The sequence below is a fragment of the Canis lupus genome, chromosome 17 (assembly GCF_011100685.1).
Source record: "Canis lupus familiaris isolate Mischka breed German Shepherd chromosome 17, alternate assembly UU_Cfam_GSD_1.0, whole genome shotgun sequence".
Classification (NCBI taxonomy): Eukaryota; Metazoa; Chordata; class Mammalia; order Carnivora; family Canidae; genus Canis; species Canis lupus.
Genome location: NC_049238.1, coordinates 49,089,339 through 49,114,563, shown reverse-complemented (window position 1 = coordinate 49,114,563; position 25,225 = coordinate 49,089,339). Strand labels below are relative to the sequence as shown.

The window sequence follows — 25,225 nt, the reverse complement described above, 5'->3', positions numbered from 1 at the left end:
TCGGCCTCCCGGAATCCTGGGTCCCGGCGTGCACTTCTGGAGGACTTCAGGTCCCGGCGTGCCCCGCGTCCCTCCGTCCGCCACCTCGCGTCCAGGGCGCCGCCTCTGTGTAGGGCGGGCGAGGAGGCAGTCGAGGCGGAGCTGATGGCTGCACTGAGGGCGGGGCGGGGTGCAGCCTGGAACCTCCGGGGATGGCGGGCTTTGGGGGGGGTTCACTCGGGGAAGGGACCCCTGCTGACCCCTGACCTCCGGGCCTTGCTGACGTCAGGAATTCCTGACCCCCGGGCCCGAGTGACTTATGGGACCCCCAGCCTCCGGGCCCGGTGGTCTGTGGGGGTCCCTGAACCACGGACGTGTCTGACGTCGAGGACTTCGGATTCCCGAGCATGGCTGGCTGTAGGGACCCCAGATCCCAGGACCCAGGAGGGCTCAGGGACCCCTGGAACCCGTCCGCGTATATGGCTGGCGGTGGCGCTGGGCGCTGGGGGGGCAGTGCTGTTGTTACTGTGGGGCGGGGGTCGGGGTCCCCCAGCGGTCCTCGCCTCGGTCCTTGGCTCGCCGCCCAGCTCTCCCCGGAGCCAGTACAACTTCATCGCAGACGTGGTGGAGAAGACAGCACCTGCCGTGGTTTATATCGAGATCTTGGGCCGGTAACGGTGGGGAAGGCAGGAGGCACCAAGCCGCGGGCTAGAGGGCGGAGGAGCCGGGGTGTGAGCCTCCCTGCATCCTTGCTTCTCACCCCCACCCCTCCAGGCACCCTTTCTCCGGCCGCGAAGTCCCTATCTCGAATGGCTCAGGATTCGTGGTGGCTGCCGACGGGCTCATCGTAACCAACGCTCATGTGGTGGCAGATCGGCGCCGGGTCCGTGTGAGGCTGCTCAGCGGCGACACATATGAGGCCGTGGTCACAGCTGTGGATCCTGTGGCAGACATTGCGACGCTAAGGATTCAGACTAAGGTGGGGGCTGAGCAGGCTGGGTCTGGTTGGGGCTGTGAATTTGCTCACATCTTCAGATGACAGGTCTCTTATACCCATTCTCTCTCAGGAGCCTCTCCCCACACTACCCCTGGGACGCTCAGCTGATGTCCGGCAAGGGGAGTTTGTTGTTGCCATGGGAAGTCCCTTTGCACTGCAGAACACGATCACTTCTGGCATTGTCAGCTCTGCTCAGCGTCCAGCCAGAGACCTGGGCCTCCCCCAAACCAATGTGGAATACATCCAGACTGATGCAGCTATTGATGTGCGTTCTGATATAAGAGAAATGACAAACTAGGTTGGGGGTTGGGGGAAAGGCTGTGTGGTACAGGCACCAACTGTTGATAGATGGCGGATGAGCCTGTATACAGAGGTTGGGCTGCAAATATGTGGCCACTCAGGTTGGGCTGGGAAAGGAGAGAATTTGGAAAAAGTGCCTACATCCTGGTCATGCCTCCAGGCATAGAGTTCCTGGATCTCTTCCATATTTTCTCCTTGTCCTGCAGTTTGGAAACTCTGGAGGTCCACTGGTTAACCTGGTGAGTGGGACATCCTTCTTTCCAAGAATCCCTGCCCCAGGTCAGTGTGAGAATGGGTGTGCTTCCTCTAATTCAACGATGTTTGGTCAAGTTTCTAAGCAGCCTCCTGTTGGCTATCTCCCAAAATCCAACCAGGTCTCCCCAGCCTGCTCCCTCATTCTCCCTGCTACTCTTGTTCAGGTATCCCCTCCTCCTACTATGTTTCTGGGCTAGGGATTAGTGGGCTCTGTTCCTGCAGGATGGGGAGGTGATTGGAGTGAATACCATGAAGGTCACAGCTGGAATCTCCTTTGCCATCCCTTCTGATCGCCTTCGAGAGTTTCTGCATCGTGGGGAAAAGAAGAGTGAGCCTGGCTTAGGGGGGAAGAAATTACTTTGAGTGGTGGGAAGGGCATTCATTGTGCTTTACTGGAGAGGGGTTGTCTACTGGGAGGAAAGGGAGGGGAAGGAAGGATGTAACTGGGTGGGGCTCATTTGTCCCTCTATCACAGATTCCTGGTTTGGAATCAGTGGGTCCCAGCGCCGCTACATTGGAGTGATGATGCTGACCCTGACTCCCAGGTACGAGCTTTGGGGGTAGTGACCTGTAGGACCACCAGTATATTCAGTGGTGGGCAAGTGGCACTTCTGTTGGGCTTTGTTCTCAGTTTTATCTTTATCTAAGATAAGTTGCCCCACACTAGGAGCTATCAGAAGAGCTATTCTCATGATCTTGACTTTCTCACTCCAATCCCTCTTGTACACCTGCTACCAGATTGATTTCATCCTGTTACTGCTTTGGTTTAAAAACTTCAATCCATTAGCCCGGTGCTTAGAGGCCATTTTCCATTTGTCTCCAATTTAACCTTTTAGATCTGGCTTCTTACAAGAATATATTCTGTTCCAGCTGACCTGGATTTCCTACTCCTATGGTTTTATTTATATTGCTCTTGTTTTATATAGTTAAATACCAGAACCATTTTATGCTCAGCTTATGTTCTACTCTCTCAAAGTTTCTCTTAGAATTCTAGAATGACATTAGTGCTATTGATTTAATATGATGTATCACTTGGAATGAGTTACCTTTTATACACATGTCCCACTTCCTAACTTTGAAAAGGCAGAAAGTGAATTGCCTTTGTATCCGGAGTATCTAGTGCATGCCCTTGTCCATGCAGTTGTCGGTGTGTTGATGAGAGATTTGAGGTGAACCCAAGATGGGGAGAGTGCCTTGGTGCTGTTAACAGAGTGATCTGTGTCCTTTTAGCATCCTTGCTGAACTACAGCTTCGAGAACCAAGCTTTCCTGATGTTCAGCATGGTGTACTCATCCATAAGGTCATCCTGGACTCCCCTGCACATCGGTGAGGAAGAGACTGCATTGTGAGGTGGGGATGGGTGACGTATGCATGTGCCCTTGAACCGGGCTGTCTATCCCCTCCTTTCTCTTTCTGTCTGTCTTTCACCATAGGGCTGGTCTACGGCCAGGTGATGTGATCTTGGCTATTGGGGAGCAGCTGGTACAAAACGCTGAAGATATTTACGAAGCTGTTCGGACCCAATCGCAGCTGGCAGTGCGCATCCGGCGAGGACCAGAAACATTGACCTTATATGTGACCCCTGAAGTCACAGAATGAGTGGGTCAGCAGGAGTATGAGGCTCTTGCTCTGATTTCCACCTTGCTTTCCTGGCCTAGGCTCTGAGGGTACCTGGACAGAGGATTAAATGAACCAGTGGGGGGCAGGTCCCTCCAACCACCAGCACCAATCCCTGGGCTCTGAGGAATCATAAAAATGCTTTTTATATAAAATAAAATTATACCTAGCATCATGTTATAATCAAAAATAAGGGGGGAGGGGGTACCAATCTTTTCCCCCACAAAAAGGCTAGAGGTAAAGCTGTATCCCCCCTGAACTGAGGGGAGATACTGGAGCTGACCATTCTGACCTCCCTATTCAAGAAAACCAGCTGCTGCTGTCTGTCCTTGGCAGTTCATTGGGTGCTGCTCTTTGCAGTGTGCTTGGCTCGGTGCTGGGCCCGGGAGCAAAAATTCCCCATGCTTGGCAGCTGGCCTGAGAAGGAGGGCGATAACCTCGGCCTGACAGTTCCACATCCATAGTGTGCACTGGATGAGTAGCCAGCCCACCGATGTCAGGGGTCCCTTGGTAAGCTCCTGAGGTAATGGCAGCCTCAGACCCCTGCCCTCAGGGGCCAGTGGTGGTTTGCAGAAGAGGGTGGCAGTGCCTCAGATGATCTGGTTGCTGGTCTGGCCAGGGTAGCGCTCAAACTTCCTGTTGGCCTCTTCACTGAAGGCGTCACCTGCGAGGTGAATAGGCGGGTTAGGTGGGGGAGCAGACCCATTGTGGGGAAGGGTGGTGAGAAGCTGAGGGGCTGGGAGATGCAGAGGCAGGTGGGAGGACACAGAACCAATGTAGGAGGAAGAGAGTGAGTGAATGAAGGCCTTTTCCTCCCACCCTGGTCTCTCTGGGTTGCCCTCCCCCACACACCGATGTGGCAGTTGTGCACCCAGATGCGGTGCCCGTCATATTTGCAGTTACACTTCATTGCGTTGTTGGTGAAGTCACTTTCTGCTACTTCAAAATTGGGGTTGATGACCACCTGTGAGTGGGAGAAAGGCAATGTGACCAGTTGTACTCCTCAGATCCAGAGGTGCCCTTAACAAACCTTCCTCCCATTTGCCAGCTGGATGTCAGTCTCCCAGCACCTGCAGAATGTAGTTTCCTGGCTTCACATCTGTGATGTCAATCCACTGGCAGTCGATGTCATGGCGGTAGAGGTCCCAGCAACCCACGGTAATGCCTTGCTCTCCAAAGTTGGCACACTCATACCTCTTGGAGACATCTGAGAGGGAATGGCACATGTCAGTGTGAGGCAAGGCTGGTGGGACGGAGATACCGGAGTCCTTTTGAAGCCCAACTCACCCTCCTGACATTCAGTGTCTTCCAGACAGAAACTAGCTTTGTGGCCTTCAGCCACCTTGGTGCCATTGGGAGTCAAGATATCATAGTGAGTGAAGATGTCCATACTGTGGTAATGCCTGTGGGGACAAGGGAACCCCTGTTTCCTTCCCTACCCCCAGCAGGCTTTGCCCCATCTCCAGCGATCTTGCCCTTCTACTTGACCCTCTCACCCGTGACACTCATGCCACACCCAGGAGTGGCGCCCAGCCTTGGGCCTGAAGTCAGCTCGTCCCAGGTTGTGGATCTGAGAGGAGAATCGGAGGAGACGCCTGTGGCCATAAGGCCAGTTGGCTGAGCGGGCCGAGCGGGCCAGACAGTTTTCTTCTGCGGCACAGTACAGCATGTGCAGGGGCCGGTCCTCGATGTAGGCAGTCTCCTGTACCAAGGCCGAGTGCAGCAGTAGGTCTGACGCAGCTGCCCCAAGGAAGGAAGCAGAGTGTGGAAAGTCACTGCTGAGGGGTGGGGCTGGATGGGGGTGCTCCTCCTCCCCCTGCAGAGGGGGAGAAGGCTGGTTGTCACAGGAAAGGAGTACCCCTCCAGCTTACAGCTCTCTTTTTCCCTCCAAGGCGGTGGTCCAGAGCCTCCCTTCCCTGGCTTCACTCACTCTCAGAACAGATGACTCCAGCAGTGAAGCGGGTTCCTGTTCTCTTGCAGGCAACATGGGTGCCATGATGAGCACATTGGTCCAGGGACAGCTCAGACCCTGTGCAGCGCACTCCACTCATCACCACTTCTGTGGTATTCCCTGAGTCCCAGTACCAGGTCTCCTGGGAACATATGTTGATGTTTCTGTGAGGCCCCACCACTAGCCTTTTGGGCCAATGGACTCATTTCCACAGTCCTCTGCCCCAAACACAGGTATTGGAGGCAATGGCCTTGGTTCCCCTCTCACTCACCTGTAGGCCATGGTTGGCATAGCCCAGTCCAAGTTGCCTGCAGACCACCATAGCCTCCAGTGTCCCCCAGTCATCCCCACAAATGAGGCCCCAACGAAGAGGCCCGAGTCCCCCTATTTGCACCTCCACTCGCCCCTCGTGTGGGCTGCGGCCCCCACTGAGTCGGATCTGTAGTGACACAGAAGGGAAGTCCTGGGTAGGCTTTTGGGAAGGAGCAGTGGGAGTCTGTAGCAGGCTTGTGGCTGAAGGATGATTCAGAGGCTGACAAGTAGGTACATCAGGTGGGAACTGCAGGATGGCAGGGGCCTGGGACAGTAGATCTGGGAAGCTGTCAGACTGCAGATCATGGCCAGGACTGGAGAGGATGTAAGATCCCTGAACTAGGGCAGCCCCAGTGGCTCAGCGGTTTAGCGCCGCCTGCAGCCCGGGGTGTGATCCTGGAGACCCTGGATCGATTCCCACATCAGGCTCCCTGCGTGAAGCCTGCTTCTCCCTCTGCCTGTGTCTCTGCCTCTCTCTCTCTCCTCTCTGTGTATACTCATGAATAAATAAATAAAATCTTAAAAAAAAAAAAAGATCCCTGAACTAAACCGGAAAGGTAACTGACCTTGGTCTCTACCCCAGTGTAGGGCAGGTTGCATCGGACTCCAGCATCCTGGCTATGGGAGCAGTCCTCGGCTGTGATGTTCTTGTGGGGGCACTTCCAGAGGGAGGGTTCCTGTCCAGAGCATTGAACTTCACTTAAGTGGATGGCACCCATGCCTAGGGTCAGAGGCCAAAGATCAGGAGGTTATAACTGGACCTTTATTGTCTGCCTTGGGATCTCCTTCCCCAGGAATGTACCCCCCCAGGAGAGTGTATAGCTTCTTCCCTCTTCCTCCCATCTTCATCCCCCTCACCCTGCCCCATGCGGGCACCACTCAGAGCCTCTCGAGCACTCCCGAAGCCCAGCTCCCGACACACCACGCTGGCTGCCTGCAGGTCCCACTTGCGGTCACAGACTGTGCCCCACGTGCTGGCCTTCAGGACTTCCACCCGGCCCTCTCCAGGGTGGGCCCCACCCTTTAGACGCACTCGGGTCTATAGAGGAGAGAGATGTGCCCAAAAGCAGTGAATGGAGATGTCAACACAGAAAGGGCTAAGCAGACCTAGGGGACAAAGGAGGGAGGGGGTGGTCTCAGGTCTGTGGCCCACCCCCTGGAGAGAGGTTCCTCTGCCCTCATAGGTCAGGGCTGTGCTTAGTCAGGGAGTGACTAGGCTATGGGGTTCTCCACCTGGGGGTGGGGAAGGTTATGGTCGCTGTCTCACACACCTCCCCCTGAGGCTTTGACTGTTGTTGCTTCTTCTGGTCACTGGACACTGCGTAGAGAGGGCCTGGCACACAGCTCACCACCGCAGGGGCCCCCCCAGGGCACCTGGTGGTGTCATTGGCACGATAGAACTCCAGGGAGCAGAGGGAGAGGTGGGCCTCGGTGCCCACACACGCCACCCCATGCAGACCAAAGGAGTGTTGCTGCCTCTGGGCCAGCAGCCTGGGGGGACAGGAGTGGGGTGCAGTAGGGTAAAACAATGCTCCTACCTCTCTGCCCACAACCCTCCTCCCTTCCATGCCTCTGCCATCCCCCAACCTTTTGTGACCATTTCATCCCTTCTTCCCCTCTGCTGCATTTCCCTCCATAAAGACGAAGGGAATGGCAAGTTTCCAGACTGAAAAAGCCCAGATTATCCAAACAGGATGGTTCTTGGGGACCTGCAGCTGAAGACCCCTCTGGCTTTAGGACAGCTAGCCTTGACTTGCCTGACAGAAAGCTTGCTCCAAATGGATTCAGGCTGCTGGCCCTAATGGAGGCTGAGGTTGGGGCTGCTGTGCAAAGACAGCAGGAAGCCAGGACTGCCCGGCTGGAAGAGACAGGCAGGAGGGAGCGGCTGCCACCAGTGGAAAGACTGGAGAGCCAGCGTGAGCACGGCCTTCTACTGTGCTGTCGCTGAGATAACTGAATGGGTCAAGATGCAGAGGAGTGAGTAAGTCTGGGGTCTAAATGGCTTCTCAGAGGCTGGAGGGTTTTCCAGGCCAGAATATGATGGGTGGTTATGTGAAGAATATACCAGAAGGTTGGACACAGGAAAGGACTGGGGCTGGCACATGTGGGAACGAAGATGTATAAATGCGAGACAGACAAAAGTTAGAGACCACATGACCAGAGAAGGAGAATGAATAGGCACAGTAGAATGGTAGAGAGCTCTCCAGACTCAAGCTGAGCTTTAATAAGTAGTCTGTACTTCTGTGACTGAAACATAACAGAAAGAATGTTTTGTAGCCATCTGAACATGAAAATGGGACTAGAGATGGTAACACTAGGAGACACTTGGGAGAGATGCCTTGTGAAAACGAGGGGACTTGTTTATCGATGCTAGTGGGATAAGGGAGGACAGTGAGGCACATGATGACAGCAGTGTCCAGAGAGGAGGGCTGGTGTTGGTGGAGTGGGCCTATGAGGTTGGCGTGGCAAAGAATTATTGTAGTAATGTGCCCATCACTTAATGTCAGAGGAAGGAAGGGATCTGACGATTTGAAGTCATTGGCTAGAAGACACAGAGAGGAGGAAAAGTTTATAAACACAACAGACAGAGGAAGCCTGGAGACTTTACAGAATACCTTTGGAGGCTCAGGATGAGTGGATTCTGAAGCTCAAACAGATCAGGTACTCTCCCAAAGTCCTGTTTGGCTAAAAATAAAAGTCAAAGAGGCCATCACAAGAAAAAGATAGCGCTCTTCTAAACTTCCGCCTCCCCTTTCCCCACAAGGAACACAGTAAAAACAGCAGTGTGCACTTGAATTTGGGGTTCAGGGAAGGCCAGAACATGGCCATGTTGGGCACAGATGACCGTTAGCTAGAAGGCAGTACAAGAACACCCCCAGATTCCGAGCTTCTTTGAAGCCACCAGAAGGAGGAGCTGGGTAAGGGACCACTGGGTGATCTTAGAATGTGCAGAAGATGGGGGGGTGGGTGGGGAGGGATGGAAGAAAGGGATGAATTCTTTGTGGCTTCGGTTACTGCTGAAGAAGTTATCAGGGAGACTTCTCATGTGCAAATGGTCTTTGGAAGCCTAGTGAGAGATAATCACTGGGGTTGGAAGCTTTATATATACTCTCTTGAATTCCGAAAGAACCCACGAGAAAATTATGGAACTGGGAGCCTAATTGTGTCAACTGGGCCAGTTACATAGGGACTATAATCTGAGCCAATCCCTGGCAAAAGTTCCAGAGGGGACCCCAGGTCTTACCTCTAAGCTGGTAGCACCTATTTTTTAAAAACTAATCAAATAAAGGTAAGCTGGGAACATTGATCCCTTAGGCAAACTTAACTTCTTGAGGGAGGGGCAAGTGTGGCATCAGAAGGACAAAAGTGCCAGAGTATCTGCTAGAATTCACCAGGGGAAGATTAATAAACACATGGATGAACTTCTATCAAGATTTGCAAAAATCCTGTGATGAGCATAATTCCTCAGAAACCAATGTAAGGGCCAGCATCACTTTATGCTTCAGTGAATCATCTGGAAGGTGGTTTGTAAGAGCTACATCTTGGTGGGGGCCTCCTTGACCCCTCCCTGAGCACAGCCTACTGCCCTGACTCGTCATCACTGTGCTCTTCCTCTCCTCACACCCAGCCTGAGCTTCATTTACCTCTTGATTGATCCCCTGCCCACTCGGGGTTTGGGTTTGACTTTAAGCTTGGTGATTGGTCTGAAAAAAGGAGAAAGAAGTTAGTGGAGGTAGTGGTTAGGTACATGGCCCAGGAAAGGTAGAGGGTTTTGTTTTGTTTTTCCTATTTCCGGGAAGGACCCCTTATGCAGAGTGTGGGAAGGAGTAAAGAGAAGAGGGCCAGATATTCCATGTACACTGACTACTGCACACCACTGAACTCCATTTTAGGAACCCATGTTGCTCTCTGGGTTCAACCAGTGATGAGAAATCTAGTCAGTCCAGGGGTGGGGCAGGGTGGGGGAGTGGTGAGGGGAGAGGGGATAAGAGGTAAAGGGAGGAGAAAGAATGGGAATGTGGGTGAATTAGGGAAGGTGGGTAGGAAGCATGCAGGTGGCTAAGGCTGGAGTCCAAGCTATTTGGGGGAAGTAGAAGCATGAGGAGGCTTCTCCTCAGCCATTCCTACATTATTTCCTCCCTGTGCAACCTAAGATCAAAGCTTGCATGTCCCCATGCCTGCCTCCCCTCCCGGAATGGCCATTTTGCAGTTGCATCCCTAATTCATCAGTTTGGGTTCTGGGATGGACATGGATAGGTTGCCTTCCATCCATCCACCTCCTGGGGCCACAGAGGCAGGCAGGAGGTCCCGGGGCTCTTGCCCCATTACCTTCCAAGGGGCTTGGGGCGTCGGGCCGAGGCTTTGGCTGCTCTCTTCCTCAACTTTCTGCGAGGATAAGACAACAGCAGAGTCAAGATCAGCCTAGAACCAAGGGAAAGGCTAGGCAGCTGGGGATAAGGGTAAATTTCTTTTCCAACAGCAAAGTTGGAAAATCATCAGGATGTTATAACATGAGACACTTTCAAGGTTCTACCCTTCACAGCTGTTTGGCCTCCCATGCACATGACCAGGCTGATGAACAGCAGTGAAGCACATGGACTCAGGCTGATAGAGTCCCTATACCCGCTCCCACAGAAATTAGGCTGGGACAGATGGGTAATGAGGATGAGGGTCAATATCAGGGTTGATCTAAACCTCAGGGGAGGGCCACGGGGAGGGTATAAGTAGGAGGGTGTTAGGATTGTTAGGATTGGCAGACTGACAGGGCAAGGAGAGAGAACTGGCCAGATTATAGGGAGGCTGTCTTTTATTCTTAGATACTCTCTGACTTCCGGCATTTCCAGGTCTGAGGCCTGTGGAGCAGGACAAGGACCAAGGCTGGATGTCCAAGGACATTAACTTGGTTTGACAGGGGAGCGTGAGGCCAGGCGGGTTAGGATGACAGCATCCTTCCTACTTTGATTAAATCCCATATGCTTTAGTCATTCACAAAGCGAGCTCAGCTCCCAGACAACTAAGTACTAAAACTTTCTTTTTAATTGGCCTAAATATTTAATCTATTTTATTCTTCAAGAGGTTGCCTTAGGTCAAGTGTCTGGAAACCAGGTCTGTTTCTCCTCTCATTCTCCCTTTGATTTCAAGGACTTTAATTTTGCCCCCTCTCTGTCCTGTCCCACTATGTACAGATGAACGCAGGTCTTTCCTGTCCTTCCAAGTTTATGGGACTCCCTGTTATCATCTTAAACGTGCTCTTACTCTGCTGTTTTCTCTTGCGGAGTCCTATCTGGACACAGTATACTGTGGACACATGTACTAGGATGTTAATATATAGATTTGAAACAGGGCTTTGAGTTGCTTGGTATTTCCTGCCCTGGCTTCTTCCTGAGGATGTATTTAGTTGGTCTTTTTGCCTAAATATCCAGTATGTCCAACATTCCTAGGAAAGAGTGTATACCAACTCTCAGGTTCTTTTCCTGAGATAGGACTAAGAATTTAGAACCTTTCATCATACAAGAATAATGTGAAACTTTTTCTCCAAATGTCTTTTTCATGGACCTGTCTAAAATGAAATAGATTTTGTGTTTTCTTTTGAGATTATCTTGGCCCTCCAACTAGTACTCAGAAAAAATGTATTATCTAGGAATTTAGAAATTTCTTTTTTCCAAAGATTTTGTTTATTCATGAGAGACACACAGAGAGAGGCAGAGATATAGGCAGAGGGAAAAGCAGGCTCCCTGCGGGGAGCCCAGTGCGGGACTCGGGACTCGGACTGGATCCTAGGACCCCAGGATCGCAACCTGAGCCAAAGGCAGATGCTCAACCACTGAGCCACCCAGGTGTCCCTAAATTTAGAAATTTCTAGATGATTTAGAAGTACTTCTCTTAGATATTTATAAGGTTTTAATATTAAATATCATACAGCATACATAGTTATGTATATTATAAAGTGTGATATAGATTATATTAAGGATCTGGTACTCAATTAGGACCAGTATTGATACCTTGCTTTACACTGCTGATACTTTACTTACATTCCTTCACTCACAAATGTGCCTGTTTCCCCCTGTCATTTGTTTCTTCAACCATCAAACAGAGAAACCTCCCCATATCTGCATGTCCTCTTTTCATTCCAGCCATCTCTATTCTCTAAGGCCACTGCCCCCAATGTTTCTGAATTCCATCCCTTAGGATCTTTTTTCCTCCTCAGTTGAGAAGTCGCATACAATTTCTCCTCAACCAAATCATGTTAAATATGTTCAGATCTCTCCCTTCCCCACACACTTTCCACCCCATAAACCCCCACTTCATAGAAAACACTGTCAAGACTTGTAAACACTCCTCTTCTACATCCTCTCCTCTCTTCCCATTCATTCCTTAGCCTGCTCTTTTCTGGTTTTCCCCATCACTCTGTGATAATAAATCTAATGGACAATTTCAGCCTTCATCTCATTTACCTTTTGGTAGCATCTGACCTTGCTGTTCTCTTCTGCTCTCCTTGCATGGGGGCCCTAACACTACTAGTCTGGTTTGATTCCTAATTCTGGTTGCTCTCTCTTGGTCTTCACAGGCTCCTCCTCTGGCTCGTCACTTACATTTTTGGAGCCCAGTCTGAGGCATTCTACTCATTCCATATCCTCTCTTTATATCTTCTCTTTTATATCTAACCTTGTACATTCCATTGCCTTCTTGATGTTTCTACTTAGATGTCTCAAAGTTTTCTAAAATGTAATGTAGGTCCAAGAAAGTCAACCCGTAACTCAGTAAAACCCACTCCAGAACCCTAGGAGTCCACCTTGATACTTCTCGGCTCTCAGGGTCGGTCCGTAGCCAAGTCATGTCAATGGTACTTCCTAACCACCTGTCTAGTCCATTCACTCTTGTTCTTCTCCCAAACCATTCACTGAAATGCTGTCAGAGTGATCTTTTGGAGCCAGAAATCTCATCATGGCCTCTCACAGCCCTCCTCTCAAAAAACACTTCAGTTGTTTCCCAGTGCTTTTATTATAAAGACCCAAATCCTTAATGTAGTCTGTGAGGTCTTCCGTGATCTCTAATCACCTCTTTGTTCTCAGCACTTTGCACAGTGCTTTGCAAATAGCAGTTTAATAAATAGCTTTCAGCACTTAAGCTCTTAGAACCTCAATTTCTTTGCCTGCAGAAGGACAGTAAATGATTCAATTATCTTTACATTCTTTTCCTCTTCTAAACTGCTATCACTTTCACATGTTCTAGGGCAGAACTATAAAACCAAGTTGAAAAATGATAAATGCGTGATTTTCCGATTTTCTCATTCCCTAAATCTTACTAGCTGCCTTTAAAAGCTAGCAGATGTATATTCTTTCTCTAAGGAAGGTGTTCTTCATAATGGCCTTGCTTACCCTTTATGATGGCATTATCTGTGAGAACGCTCCCTCTGTCTGATGTGACCTGTGAAAGGAAATCTAGATCATATCCCCAACACAGATTGTCCCAGGACTCCTGTAACCCCTTTCCTCCCTACGAATGGTCTCTCTTCTTCATACATCTCCAGTCTCCATATCCCAGACTCAGTAGCAGATTCCAATATCTACACAAATACTCCTGATCTTTCAAAATTATTTCAGACCATACATACCTAGGGAAAATTGCTGGGTCTCAAACTTGCCAAGGACAGCTCACTTGGAAGGCTAGTTCATGTGAACTTAACGCCCAGAGATACCTGATGGCACACACCATCTTCCTCTCCAGCAGCTTCAGGGTCATTTCCTGAAAGTCTTCTCTTATTTTCCTTTACCAGTCATCCTACAGCTCTCATTCCCCTGCCTCTTGGTTGTCACCCTCTGAATCAACCTTACTTTTATAACAAAATTCTAACTAGCCTTACTGCATCTAGAACCTCCTCCCTCCAGTTCACTACTATTAGGTAAACTTTAACAACACTGACCTTATTTTATCAGTGGCCCATACAATTACTTTTCTTTTTAATTTTGCCATAAGATAAAGATCAAACTCTCTAATCTGGCACAAAAAGCATTCTGTTTTCTGGCTTTTATGTATTCAGATCTTCCTTCCATTATTTTTCAGCAAAACCTTCTACTCTAGTCAACTGTCTTTTGAGAAATATCCTAGTTACTGTTGTCTCTGTCCAGGTCAGCAATGACTCCCATTTTGTTAAAACTAGCATTCGTTTCTCAGTCCTTGTGCTTTTACACCCACCAGCAGCACTGAGTCAGGTGATCACTTGCTCCCTCCCTCTCCTCCCTGAAGCCCTTAACTTGGCTTGCAGGCCACCACACTCAGCTGGTTTTCTTTCTGCCCCACTTCACTATTTGTACCTTCACTTTATCTTCCTGACCTCGTAACATTTAAGCTCTCTGTTCAGTCCTTGGACCTCTTTTTTTCCTGTCTATGCTGATTCCCTTGGTGACGTTGTCCAGTTTCAGGACTTTTAATTCATCTGAACTCTAGAGTCACATACCCAGCTACCTACTCAGCTTCACCATTTCAATGTCTTAGAGAATCTCACATTAACAGGTCCAAAACCAAAATTTAATATACAATGCCTCTCCCCCGAGTCCCCACACAGAATGAGCTCCCCACTATCTTCCTTATCAGATAAGGCCAACACCATGCTTAGCTCAGGCTCAAAACATTGGAATGAACCTTAATTCCTCTCCTCTAACACATTAAATCCACCTGCAAATCCTGTTGCTCTACCTTCAACCATACGCAGAATTTGATCCCTTTTCACCACTCTCATTGGTCACCCTCACCTCTCACTTTCTTTACTTGGCTTTCAGGAGACATAACCTCCTAACTAATTTCTCTGCATCCCTTATAGTCTATTCTTAAAGCAGCCAAAATAATACTTTAAAAATGGAAGTCAGATGTCATATCTCTGTTCAAAACCTTATCTCACACAGAGAACAAGCCAGTCTCCCAAATGGTCCTATGCGGTTGGGCTCCCCATTCTTTCCAAACTCCTCCTATATCACCTTTCTGTTGTTCTCTCTCTCTCTCTCTTGTTCGCTCAGCTGTAGCCCCAGTGGCCTCCGACCCTCCCCCACTCCGTAGGATCTTTTCATTTATGATTCCTCTTCCTGTAAATGCTTGTCTAAATTTCTACACAGTTTGTGCCCTCACCTCCTTTAAATCTTATCTGAAATGATGCTTTTTCATAGAGGCCTTCTCTGACTGCTCTATTTAAAACTGCAATCCCACTTCGACTTCCTAACTTCTTCTCTGCTTTATTTGTATTGATTACACTCTTTGTCATCCCTGCATTTTAAAATTTACTATTTTCCAATTCTTCCCTAGTCCATGAAATCAGGGATTTTTGTCTGTTTTGTCTACTGTTGAATCCTTAGTGTTAACAAAAGTCCCTGGCACACCCTAGACACTCAATAAATAAATGCTGAATGAATGGATCTCTTCACCTTTGTTCATGCTATCCTCTTCACTTAAAACCCCTGTGTTTTAAATTGTGCTGGTCTTTCAGAACCTGATGTTTGCGCTGGGGAAGGTAAAGAATAGCACAGAGAAAGAAATACAGCTCCAAGACAGATAATAGTAAAGGAGCACAGCACACAGCTGTTTTAAAACAGTTTGAGCCTCTAGACCAGATAAAGTATACTCCTTTGGGCTGAAAGAACTTTCAGATGTGTCTGAGAGCCAAGGCAAGGAAAATTTGAGCAAGTATGGAGAAGACTAGAGGTTGGTAATGTATTGACTTTCAAAAAGAAAAAAGGATTCTTTAAAGAATAACATTCTAGAATAAGTTATTAAATGGAAAGTTTGTGAACAGTAAGGAAAGTATATGGAGTTCCTTAGAGATCTGGAAGGATTTCAGTAAAAAATTAGCTCAAACCACCATGATTTCTTTTTTTGATAAGATTCCTAATTGGAAGGTTGGAGAATGGCCATGAATATAATATATCTGGGCTTTAAGGGAGACTAACAAAATCTTCCATGATTTTACTATAGATAAAATAGTGAAATGTTGGCTACATCATTGTAGTGTTCAGTTTGTTCCCAGTTAGTGGAAAAAACATTTCACAACTAATGAGTGAAGACATGATGAGTAAGGAAGAGTTAGACTTTGGTTTTGAACATGTCAACAATTTTAACAGTCACTATGATGAAGCTGGAAGGCATAGCTGTCATGTATATATCCTCCAGAAGAAGCTGGGAGCGATGACAAATGGGAAATAATGTTAGGATTCAAGATAATCCCATGGGTGCATTGTGGCTTTTAATGGTTTTTAGATGATGTATCAAACTAATTTAATAGGGTAAAGTCAACATAGATTTAGGTTCAAATAGGCTTTTTCTGTTAGTATCAAGGAGAAGGGGAGATCTGAAATTGGTTTTAGAGGATTACCAGTTCAGTAAGAAAAGTGAGATGTTTCCTCAACAGAAAGTCAATACAAGGTCTCGGCATGTTCCACCTAAAGCTGAGCATTTCTACTGTACCCTGCCCTGATCAGACCATATCTGAAGTTGTGTGCCCAATGGAAGGTCACCTAGATGTCAAGAGAGGTCTCTGTGCAAAACTCAACTAAGGAAGAGCTGGAAAAAACAAAAAAAACAAAACAAACAAAAAAAAACAAACGCATTTTAGCCTGCAAAATAGATTTCAGAGAGACTGTAAAGATTTCTATACTCCTCCAAAGGACCACATTAGATGCTCCAGGGTGGCGAGGCCCTGTAAGCACAGGGCCGTTCACCGGTGTGCTCCGTGACTGGTCACTCGGGAAGCCGCGCGCACACCGTGTGCCCCCCAGGAGGGCTGGGCGCGCCTGGGCCAAAGGATATTCTGGAAAACTTGCCCAGGGCAAGGGCTCCCGAGCCCACCGACGCGCTCGAGGGCGGCCTGGACCGGTCCAGGGCAGGGCCTCGGGGAGTCGCCCCTGGCTAGGACACGCGCGCCAGGCACCGCCTCCGCAGGGCGCGGCCGCGCGCTCCCCGAGTTCGGACGGCGGGCCCCGGGGGCCGCGCCCGCGCCGCAACCCTAACCGCCCGCGGGGCGCCGGCCGCTGGGCGTGGCCTCGCCGGCCTGGGCGCGCGCCCCGGGGCGCGGAGACTCTGCCTGCCGACCGCTGGCGTCACTGGCACCGACCCGCGTCCGGCGCCGCTCGCCCCGCCCAGGCTGCGGCCGGGACAGAGCAGGAAGCCTTGCGGGCCCCAGTTGAGGCTCGCCCTGGGGAGCCCTCCGTGGTCCCGCTAGATTTCTCAACTTTCCGGATTCGAAGGGGCCTCCGTATTCCCCACAATTGCAGAGCCCCGGACCCCCCCGGAGGTCGAGGCGCCACCCCGCAAGGCCAGTCCACTCCACGCAGCGCCCACGTCCCTTCACCTGTAGAAGGCCGTGTTGACCCTCTTCTCGCCGGGGAAGCCCAGCATCCCGCAGACCACGTGGCTGTTCTGGGCGCTCCAGCCGTTGTCACACACTTGCGACCAGCCGTCGGGAAGCCTTACTTCCACCAGTCCCTCGGTCACGGGCAGCGGCCGCCTGCCCCGCCCCACGGCCGGTCGGAGTCGCACCTCTTCCACCTGCAGGTGCTGTTCTACCTGGGATGCGGCCACAAGCGGAGGAAGGAGTGTCAGGGCGCCCTTTTCCTGTCCTCCCGCCCCCACGGAGCCCAGCTAGTGTGCTTGCTGTAGAGCCCGCGGCGAGGAGGGGCTGCCGCGGGGCGGAGAGGCGTGCCTGCTCCTGCGGGGAGCTGAGCCTTCACCACCGGCAGGGGAAGGGCGGCTAGCGCTCGGACAGGCGGTGCAGGGTGCTGAGGAAGCTGGGGAAGGCGCACCCGGGGCCCACCCGAGCCTGCGGGAGCAGTTCACAGAGGAGGAGGCTTGGGAGCAGTGGGAGAGATTGGGAAGGGAGATGTTCCAGGGGAGCAGGGACATCTGAAGCAAGGGATGCCCTGGACACCCGGGATGAAGCTGGGGAGACTCATGCCAGCTTCAGTAACTTGAATGCTCATGCTAAGACAAACGTGGGCTCTAATATGTCCAGGAGCTCTATGGTTTGCCCCCACCCCCAAAGCCTCCCATCACCCCAATTTAGCCTTCAGGGCATATGCCATGCCCTACCTTCCAGTATCCCCTCAAACCACATATAATCATCCTACAGCCCTCTCTCGCCATCCTGGGTGTGTGGGTGTGTGTGTGTGTGTGTGTGTGAACGGCAGACCTCAATGACGTTAGAATCTGAGAAGCCAGGGAGGCGCTGGTCCTTGCAGATGACTCCTGCGTCCTCATCGTGGGTACAGTCGCTGTTCCCCCAGCCCCGGGAGGCACATTCACTCACACTCTGCTCCGTCCCACTGCAGCTCAGGTTGTCCAGCCAGATGCGGCCTGTAGAGGGAGAGATGGGGGTGGGTGGGTGGAGAGGCTTGAGGAGGCAGGACAACGGAGGTGGGGGGCGAGTGATGGGGCTGCTGGGAGAGTGAGCCTAGACACCTCACACCTGGCCACGACGATTCCATTTTTCTGGTAGGATAATGGCTGTGAAAGAGAGGGAACACCCTGGGAGGAAATGGAGCACAGGATTGATGGCGGGTCAGTGGTGATCTGGAGGATCCTCAACAAGTGGGGAGAGTGAATAAAAAATCAAGAGTCAACACTGAATTTCTCATCAGTCCTGATCTGGTCATTGATAGCTACAATTAATCAAGTACCTGCTGTGTGTTAGGCAATGTGTATGTGTGTGTGTGTATATATATATATGAATATACATATATTCATATATATATGATTATTCTTAGAGCTGCCACTATTTTACATAAAGAAATTGGCATTCAGAGAAGTTAAGAAACTTGCCTAAGACCACACAGCCAATACATGGGGCTTAGGGGTTTCAGCCACTTGTGAGACTTCAAAATCTAAGATCTTTTCACCTCAGCCCCCATTTCTCCCATGGGCCCGGCCTGTCTGCACTACCACATTGCCCCTTGGTTTTTCTCTCTGCCTGGACCATACTGAGATGAGTATCACTGACTTCTCAGAGTTGGATGGACCCAGTTCCATCCAATGGCCCTGGGATTCCATCCAATGTAACTCATCTGTCCCAGTCACTTATAGGGACCCATCATGTATGTCCTGACAGGACTTACCCAGCTTCTGCTGGGATGCCTACTCCCTGCCCCACCAAGCCACTGGAACCATCACAAAGTCCATCATCACAAAGTCCTTGTGACTATGACTATCCCCCACCAGGTCTGATTCTGTCCTTTCATGCTATCCAGAAAAATCCCTCAGTCAAATGACTGTCCTCATGTTTGAAGACAACCTTCAGGTAAATGCTATCCCACGCCTTTTTCTTTCATACCAAATGTCCCTGGTTTCTTCAGCTATTCCCTCTTGAAACTTGGCTTCCAGCCTGTCACATCTGGGCAGCTCTCCTCTGAAAGTATTTCCGTTTTCTACTGTCTCTCTTTAAATGTGGCACCTACAAGTGACATTCTATTCCAGAAGTGGTCCAGCCAGTGAGAAGGGGGGAATGACGGCAGACTGCACCAGCTTCTGTCCATCGGCCCTACTGTGGGCCCATATAATGTAGGCACCTTCAGGTCTCAGAATTCCTCCTAAGCCTCTACTACCCACATTCATTCTCATCTTTAGAGTTTATACTTGTTCTTAGTTCCAGCTTGTTTGTTTCAGGTCTTGCCTATAATCGGATTTTGTCAGCTGTGGTGTCCATGATCCCTTCTGTTTTGGGACATCTAGACCTCATTTATCTGCTCCCAGCTTTACATCAAGCCAACTGTGCTTGTACAGGGCTCCCCTGCATCAGGGCTGTCCTTGCATGTGTCTTTGTGGCTACGTGCCTCGATTTCTCCCATGGGCCCGCCCTGTCTGTGCTGCCACAGACATAACATTTGCAAAAGAAAGGAACTTAGAGGTCATCTAGTCATTTTGCATATAGGGCATCTGAAGTTCAGAGAAGGCACCGAAGTCTAAGGTCATGCAGGTCTGAGAAGGGATGGTGTTTGTTGGTCTGTCAACCATGGGTTTACTTGACACTGGCTGTTTTGGGTGCCCTGGGTCCCTGCGCCTGTACCATCCTGGTGTACCTCCCTGCATTAAGGCCATACCTAAGCGATGCATGGAACGTTGCTCACCTGTTCCAGGGCCATACTTGGCACTGTGGGTCCAGCCTGTGGCCTCTGTGAAGCCCAGCTCCCGGCAGAGGACGTGGGCAGCCTGAAGCGTGAAGTCATCATCACAGATGGTGCCCCACTCGCCAGCTCGCTGGATCTCCACGCGGCCCTCAAAGGGCTTCCTGGGGAAGCCGGCCAGCCGGAACCGCAGCCCCTGGCTCCCAGCCATCTTCTCGGGGGCAGTGGTTGGGGATGGAGATCCCAGGCAGGAGCTGCACAGCAGGCACAGTAGCAGCCCCCATGGGCTCCACTGCCGGATACTGACAGGTCGCATGGCAGGGAAGGCCTGGGTGCCCCAGAGAGAGAGTGTGTAAGAGAAACTGAGATCAAGCCAGGCGTGGGTCCCACAGAGAGATCAAGAGGGGAAGAGGGACGCCAAAGGACAGAGACAGAGACAGTGTGAGAGAAAGACAGGGACCCAGGAACTAAGTGAGAAAGAAATACAAACTACATAAGAGCAGAAACACAGAGTCCGAGAGCTCAGACTGGAAAGCAGGGCAGGGAGGAGAGAGGCACAGACACAGAGACAGAGCAGCTCTCCCTCACCAGCAGTTGTTCGGTCTTACAAGGCCCTTCCCCATCACCTCCATTTACCCCACCCACTAGTCTAAGGGACCCAGAAATCAAGACAGTGATTAGAGACCAAGAGGCAGAGAATGGTTGAGAGAAAGAGATAAAGACTGGGCAAGAGGGAGACCCAGACAGGATGTGAGAGGAAAGGAAACTACTGTGGGAACGAAAGAGGACTGAACAGAGAGAGATGGCAGAGAGCGACAGTGTGGAAGATGGACAGAAGGTGACCGTGAGATGGCCAGCGGCACACAGCAATGGTCAGACTCGGGCAACAGGTGAGGAGAGGGACTGGCTGGAGCCAAGGAGGGGTTGTGGGAGGGACCCAGACGACCCCATTCAGCCAGTCAGACAGAGGGCAGATAGCTACTGGTTGTGGAGAGAAGCAGGCGAGGGGGCTTAGGAGACCCTCAGATCTTCGGTTCCCTGATGGGAAGTCAAGCTCAGAGTCCTGTGTGGGTAGATTCCACCGCAGAGGGCAGAGACCAGGATGCGTGGAGAACCCCCTGCACACCCTATCAGCACATAGGCTCTCACATACCCTGCAGGGTCAAGGGGCCCAGGAGGGCCAGGCCTCAGGCTGGGAGGGAGAGCGGGGTGGGGTTGTCCAGACCTCCTGCCAACAGTGCTGTCTCAGGGCAACCGGAGGCCAGGGTGCCAATGAGCTCCTCAGCCAAGGCCTTCCCTCTGTCTGGGGCTGAGAACAGCCCCTCTCCAGCAAGGGGCCCCTGGAACATGCTTTCCCCAACTCAAACAAACAACACAACAGGACAGCTTTGTTCTGGGGACATTCTGGCTTGGGGGCCCAGGGGTAGGTCCTCACAGAGGAGCCTCTAGCCTTAGGGCCCTGGCAGCAGCCCTATTTGGAACACCCTGCAGCCCCCCACCCGCCAAATATCTGCCTCCTCTCTCCACTCTACTGTGTCTCACGCTAACAATGCTAAAAGCCCTCTGTTGGTTGGTTTCCCTTCGACCCCATCCTGCATCACCCCTTTTCCGTGGTCCCTTCACCATCCTCGCCATCCGAAACTCCCCTTTCTGCCGCAGCAGCGTGACTCGCCCTACCTTTGGCTGAGCGGGGCCCTAGGTGCTGGGAGAAGAGTCCAGGTCCTGGAGATCAGTCCTAGGACTTCCCAAAAAAAGTGCTCGGCCAGGGGAGACTGGACCCCCCCTTCCTCCCCCCTCTCCTTTTGTCCCTCCCACGTCTCCTTGAGCCCTCCCACATTCCGCCTTCCTCCTCGATTCCTCCCCGGCCAGTTCCCTCCTCTTCTCCTTTTGGTCCTCCCCTCCCCCGTGGAGCTGGCCGCGGCCGCCCCACCTCCCCCCGCCCCCGCCCCCGCCCCTCCTCCCGGCCTGCTCAATGAAGCTTTCTTTTCCCGCGGGCTGGAGGCCGCGCGGCTGCGGTCACGGAGCTGGACACGCAAGAGGCCACGGGGCCGCGGACCGGCCCGGGCGGCGGCCCCTGGGGCGGCGGGAGGCCGCGGCTCAGCTCGGGGCTCCGGGAAGCCTTCCAGTCCCCAGTCCCCAGCCCTTCCCCCACGTCCCGGGCTCCGCGGAGTGTAAACAGCCGGACTCCAGCCGGGCTGGGGGCGGATCCGGTCAGGCGAACTGAGGCGAAGAAGGCCCGCCTCAGCCCTTCGGTGCCCCAGGGTGCCCACTGGCATTTTCGGGGTGACGTCACGGCCTTCACTCTGATGTCACGTTGAGCATATGACATCCTACCCGGCCCGTAAGCCCGGGCGCCAGAGCCCCGTGGCCGAAGCCTCGAGGCTTCCCTTGGCGGAGCACTTGTGCGGGCCTCGGGCCGGTGGGCCGGGGTCTGAAGGTGGCGCGCGGCCCACCCCGTCTACGGACCCCCGCGCCTTCCCTCAGGCTGCTCTGCTCGCTCCCGCTCGGCGGCCCGCGGAGGCCGGGGGAGGGGCGGAACGCCCCGGGAGGCCCGGCCCCGCCCCGCCCCGCCTCTAGCCCGCGGGGCCAGGAAGCGCGGAAGGAACCGCCGGGGGCCATGGACGGGGCCGTGATGGAAGGGCCGCTGTTTTTGCAAAGTCAGCGTTTCGGTACCAAGGTAGCCCGGGGCAGGGGTCGCCGCGCGCCTGCAGACCTAGGAGGGGGCTGTGGAGCCCGCGGGGGCGGCAGCGGGTTGGAGCGCGGGGCGGGAGCTGTAGACCCCGTGACGTTCCCGCGGAGTTGATTTCCCACCCGGGAGAAGCGTCCGCTGGCCTCGGGGTACCCCCCCACCCCCCGGTTCTGGGCGGACGGAGCGGCTTCCTTCTCGGGAAACTGCGCCCCGGTGGGGAAGCTGCAGACCTGCAGTCGGCCTGCGCGGGTCTCCTGTCCCGTCGGGGCCGGGCCGCCGGTGCTCGCCCGCTCCCTCGCCAGCGTCTCTCGCTCTCTCTTCCCAGAGGTGGAGGAAGACCTGGGCTGTGCTCTATCCTGCCAGTCCCCACGGCGTGGCGCGCCTCGAGTTTTTTGACCACAAGGGGTCGAACAATGGAGGGGGCCGAGGGGGCTCGCGCCGCCTGGACTGCAAGGTGATCCGCCTGGCGGAGTGTGTGAGCGTGGTCCCTGTGGCCGTGGACAGCCCCCCCGAGCCTGGCGCCGCGGCTTTCCGCCTGGACACCGCGCAGCGCTCCCACCTGCTGGCGGCCGACGCGCCGTCCAGCGCCGCCTGGGTGCAGACCCTGTGCCGAAACGCCTTTCCGGTGAGGGGGCTGGGGCGAAACGCCGTGGACCCAAGAGGCGACGGGGGTGGGGGCGGTTACAGGAGCCGAGGGCCGCGGCTGGCTCGGACCCCGGGAACAGCGGTGAGGGAATTGCAGGGATCTCGATACTCCCTCTCTTTACCCCAGAAAGGCAGCTGGGCTCTGGCGCCTGCGGAAAACCCACCCAAGCTTTCTGCCCTGGAGATGCTGGAGAACTCGCTGTATAGTCCCACCTGGGAAGGTAGATGCCTGAGAAGCCTGCGGAGGGATGGGGTGGAAAGGACGGGTGCCTTGAGAAGAGAGTGGTTAAAGGGTCAGGGACCCATGGGGAATAGGAAGCCCCTGAAGCTGGTTTCCAAGTGAGTGCTTGGACAACCCGTCCCCACCTCCCCAGCCCTCTCACCCAGCAGTCTGTTGGGTGCCCATCTAATTGTGTATTCTTTACAGGATCCCAGTTCTGGGTAACAGTGCAGAGGACAGAAGCCGCTGAGCGCTGTGGCCTGCATGGCTCCTATGTGCTGAGAGTGGAGGCTGAGAAGCTGACTCTCCTGACCGTCGGGGCGCAGACTCAGATACTGGAGCCACTCCTTTTCTGGCCTTACACTCTGTTGCGCCGCTATGGCCGGGACAAGGTGCAGGGGGCTGTCGGGGAGAATGGGCATCCCAGGTCGGGATAACTGTGGGATGGGTGGGTGGGGTGGGGCAGGACAAGAAGATGGCGAGTTCTGTCCTCCCGGTAACCCTTCCTTGCCTAGCCTGTGACCTCTGCCTGTGCGCCCCCCCCCCCCCCCCCCCCCCCCGCAAATAGTTTTTTCTTTGTAGATCCTCTGTAACTAGGACAAGCCCTGTGACTCATCTCCTCTCCTGGCTCCTGGTAATGTGTTTTCCTCCACACCTTCTTCAGGTCATGTTCTCTTTTGAGGCTGGTCGCCGCTGCCCTTCAGGCCCTGGAACCTTTACCTTCCAGACAGCACAGGGGAATGACATCTTTCAGGCAGTTGAGACTGCTATTCATCGGCAGAAGGTCCAGGGAAAGGAAGGTCAAGGGCAGGAGAGTCTGAAAGCCGACTCCCACGAAGGAGAAGTGGCAGAGGGGACGCTGGCATCCCCGCCTGGCCCTCAGGAGCTCCTGGGCAGCCCTCCTGCCCTGTATGCTGAACCCTTAGACTCTCTGCGCATTCCTCCAGGCCCTTCCCAGGATTCCCTGTACTCAGACCCCTTGGACAGTACTGCTGCTCAGGCAGGGGAGGGAGTACAGTTGAAGAAACCTCTTTATTGGGACTTGTACCAGCACGTGCAGCAGCAGTTGCTGAAGGCCAAGCTGACGGACCCCAAAGAGGACCCCATCTATGATGAACCTGAGGGCTTGGCCCCAGCTGCTCTCCGGGGCCTTTATGATCTGCCTCAGGAGCCCAAGGATGCATGGTGGTGCCAGGCTCGGGTGAAGGAGGAGGGTTATGAGCTCCCCTACAACCCTGCCACTGATGACTACGAGGTGCCACCTCCTCGGAGCACAAAGCCTCTCCCAGGTCCTAAGCCCCGGGGCTTAGCCCTCTCTGAACCTGGAGCTGCAATGGGCAATGGCAGCAAGGGCCACAGCGCAGACACTGCCTTGTACAGCCAGGTCCAGAAGAGCAGTGCCTCAGGAAGCTGGGACTGTGAGCTGTCTAGAGCAGGGGCTAACAGGACTGGAGTCCAGGCAGAAGGCTCCACGTGAGAGGTAGGGTGAGGCGGGGGTTGCTGATAGGACCCCCACAGGGAGGTGGTACTGGGGATCAAAGAAACGTATTAGAGCCTGCAGGAACCAGAGGGCTGGAGGGTCCCCTGTAAGCCAGCCCAGGGGACCAGAGGGATCAGGGGAGTCAGGGGAAGGATGATCAATCTCAAGAAGTCCTGGAAGTGGGACAGATGGCAGAGGTGAAGGATGGGGCCTGAGAGAGACCAGCACCCCCAAGTCATCCTCCCCAAAGGAATGGACAGCTGCTGGACCAGGTCTATGACAATGGGGGCTTTGTCTGGGTTGGTACAGTTTGAGGGGGCTGAATGGAGGCTACAGGGTGATGCTGGACTGTGCCTGGATCGTCACCCCTGTTTTGTTCTTTGCCAGAGACAGATTTTAAGAAGTTTATTCTCATTAAAGTCAGCTTGGGTTTAAAAGGTCTATGTGTGTGAATAGTCACAGATGGGACATGGTGGCAGGGTGTGCTGGGTTGGTGTGGAGGGGTCAGGAGAATGTACTGGGGGCCACATAAAGAGGAAGGAGTCTCAGGGAGGTGAGCTGAGCAGTGTGATTGTTGAGAGCCTCGGTGGTCCAGTGAGGCCCACTTGGGCTTGAGACTGTCTCTGTGATGCTGGGCGAGCTCTAAAACATCTGCAACTCTCATTTGCCCTCGGTGCCCCT

At 52.9% G+C, this 25,225-nt stretch overlaps 4 protein-coding genes across 19 annotated transcripts in view; 2 read left to right on the top strand and 2 right to left on the bottom strand.

Moving 5' to 3' along the window:
- The first annotated feature begins 141 nt into the window (after positions 1–141).
- On the top strand, positions 142–3,135 carry HTRA2 (HtrA serine peptidase 2). The gene is given in 8 exon segments (NM_001284460.1): positions 142–650; positions 754–958; positions 1,047–1,241; positions 1,483–1,515; positions 1,754–1,859; positions 2,007–2,076; positions 2,762–2,857; positions 2,965–3,135. Coding segments are annotated over 8 exon segments (1,377 nt in total). The 5' UTR covers positions 142–144; the 3' UTR covers positions 3,131–3,135.
- Positions 3,136–3,269: 134 nt separating this feature from the next.
- On the bottom strand, positions 3,270–22,693 carry LOXL3 (lysyl oxidase like 3). 8 transcript variants are annotated; one of them, XM_038561650.1, is made up of 16 exons: positions 22,430–22,693; positions 19,514–19,838; positions 17,584–17,747; positions 16,747–16,961; positions 9,741–9,833; positions 9,056–9,115; positions 6,683–6,902; positions 6,270–6,450; positions 5,978–6,132; positions 5,371–5,538; positions 5,079–5,241; positions 4,645–4,888; positions 4,436–4,551; positions 4,219–4,355; positions 4,001–4,112; positions 3,270–3,812 (listed from the first exon to the last, which is right to left on the bottom strand). In XM_038561650.1, exons 2-16 carry the CDS (start codon positions 19,824–19,826, stop codon positions 3,739–3,741), a joined length of 2,415 nt encoding a protein of 804 aa, XP_038417578.1. In that variant the 5' UTR covers positions 19,827–19,838; positions 22,430–22,693; the 3' UTR covers positions 3,270–3,738. The 8 variants fall into 8 exon arrangements, with proteins under 8 accessions (XP_038417578.1, XP_038417577.1, XP_038417579.1 ...); XM_038561649.1 differs by lacking the exon at positions 22,430–22,693 and adding an exon at positions 21,188–21,344; XM_038561651.1 differs by lacking the exon at positions 22,430–22,693 and adding an exon at positions 21,188–21,344 and having other exon boundaries at positions 9,741–9,797.
- Positions 19,769–24,985, top strand: DOK1 (docking protein 1). 3 transcript variants are annotated; one of them, XM_038561671.1, is made up of 5 exons: positions 19,769–20,400; positions 22,525–22,824; positions 22,972–23,065; positions 23,272–23,456; positions 23,729–24,985. In XM_038561671.1, exons 1-5 carry the CDS (start codon positions 20,380–20,382, stop codon positions 24,539–24,541), a joined length of 1,413 nt encoding a protein of 470 aa, XP_038417599.1. In that variant the 5' UTR covers positions 19,769–20,379; the 3' UTR covers positions 24,542–24,985. The 3 variants fall into 3 exon arrangements, with proteins under 3 accessions (XP_038417599.1, XP_038417598.1, XP_038417600.1); XM_038561670.1 differs by lacking the exon at positions 19,769–20,400 and adding an exon at positions 22,027–22,187; XM_038561672.1 differs by lacking the exon at positions 19,769–20,400 and having other exon boundaries at positions 22,693–22,824; positions 22,976–23,065.
- M1AP (meiosis 1 associated protein) overlaps positions 24,120–25,225 on the bottom strand; it is a 75,954-nt gene continuing 74,848 nt past the window's right edge. For 3 of the 7 annotated variants that reach the window (XM_038561664.1, XM_038561666.1, XM_038561668.1), the window contains one exon: positions 24,121–25,225. In XM_038561664.1, the coding sequence (XP_038417592.1) occupies positions 25,205–25,225 (21 nt within the window). In that variant the 3' untranslated portion in view covers positions 24,121–25,204. The other 4 variants (XM_038561665.1, XM_038561667.1, XR_005372537.1 and 1 more) reach the window with 4 other exon arrangements.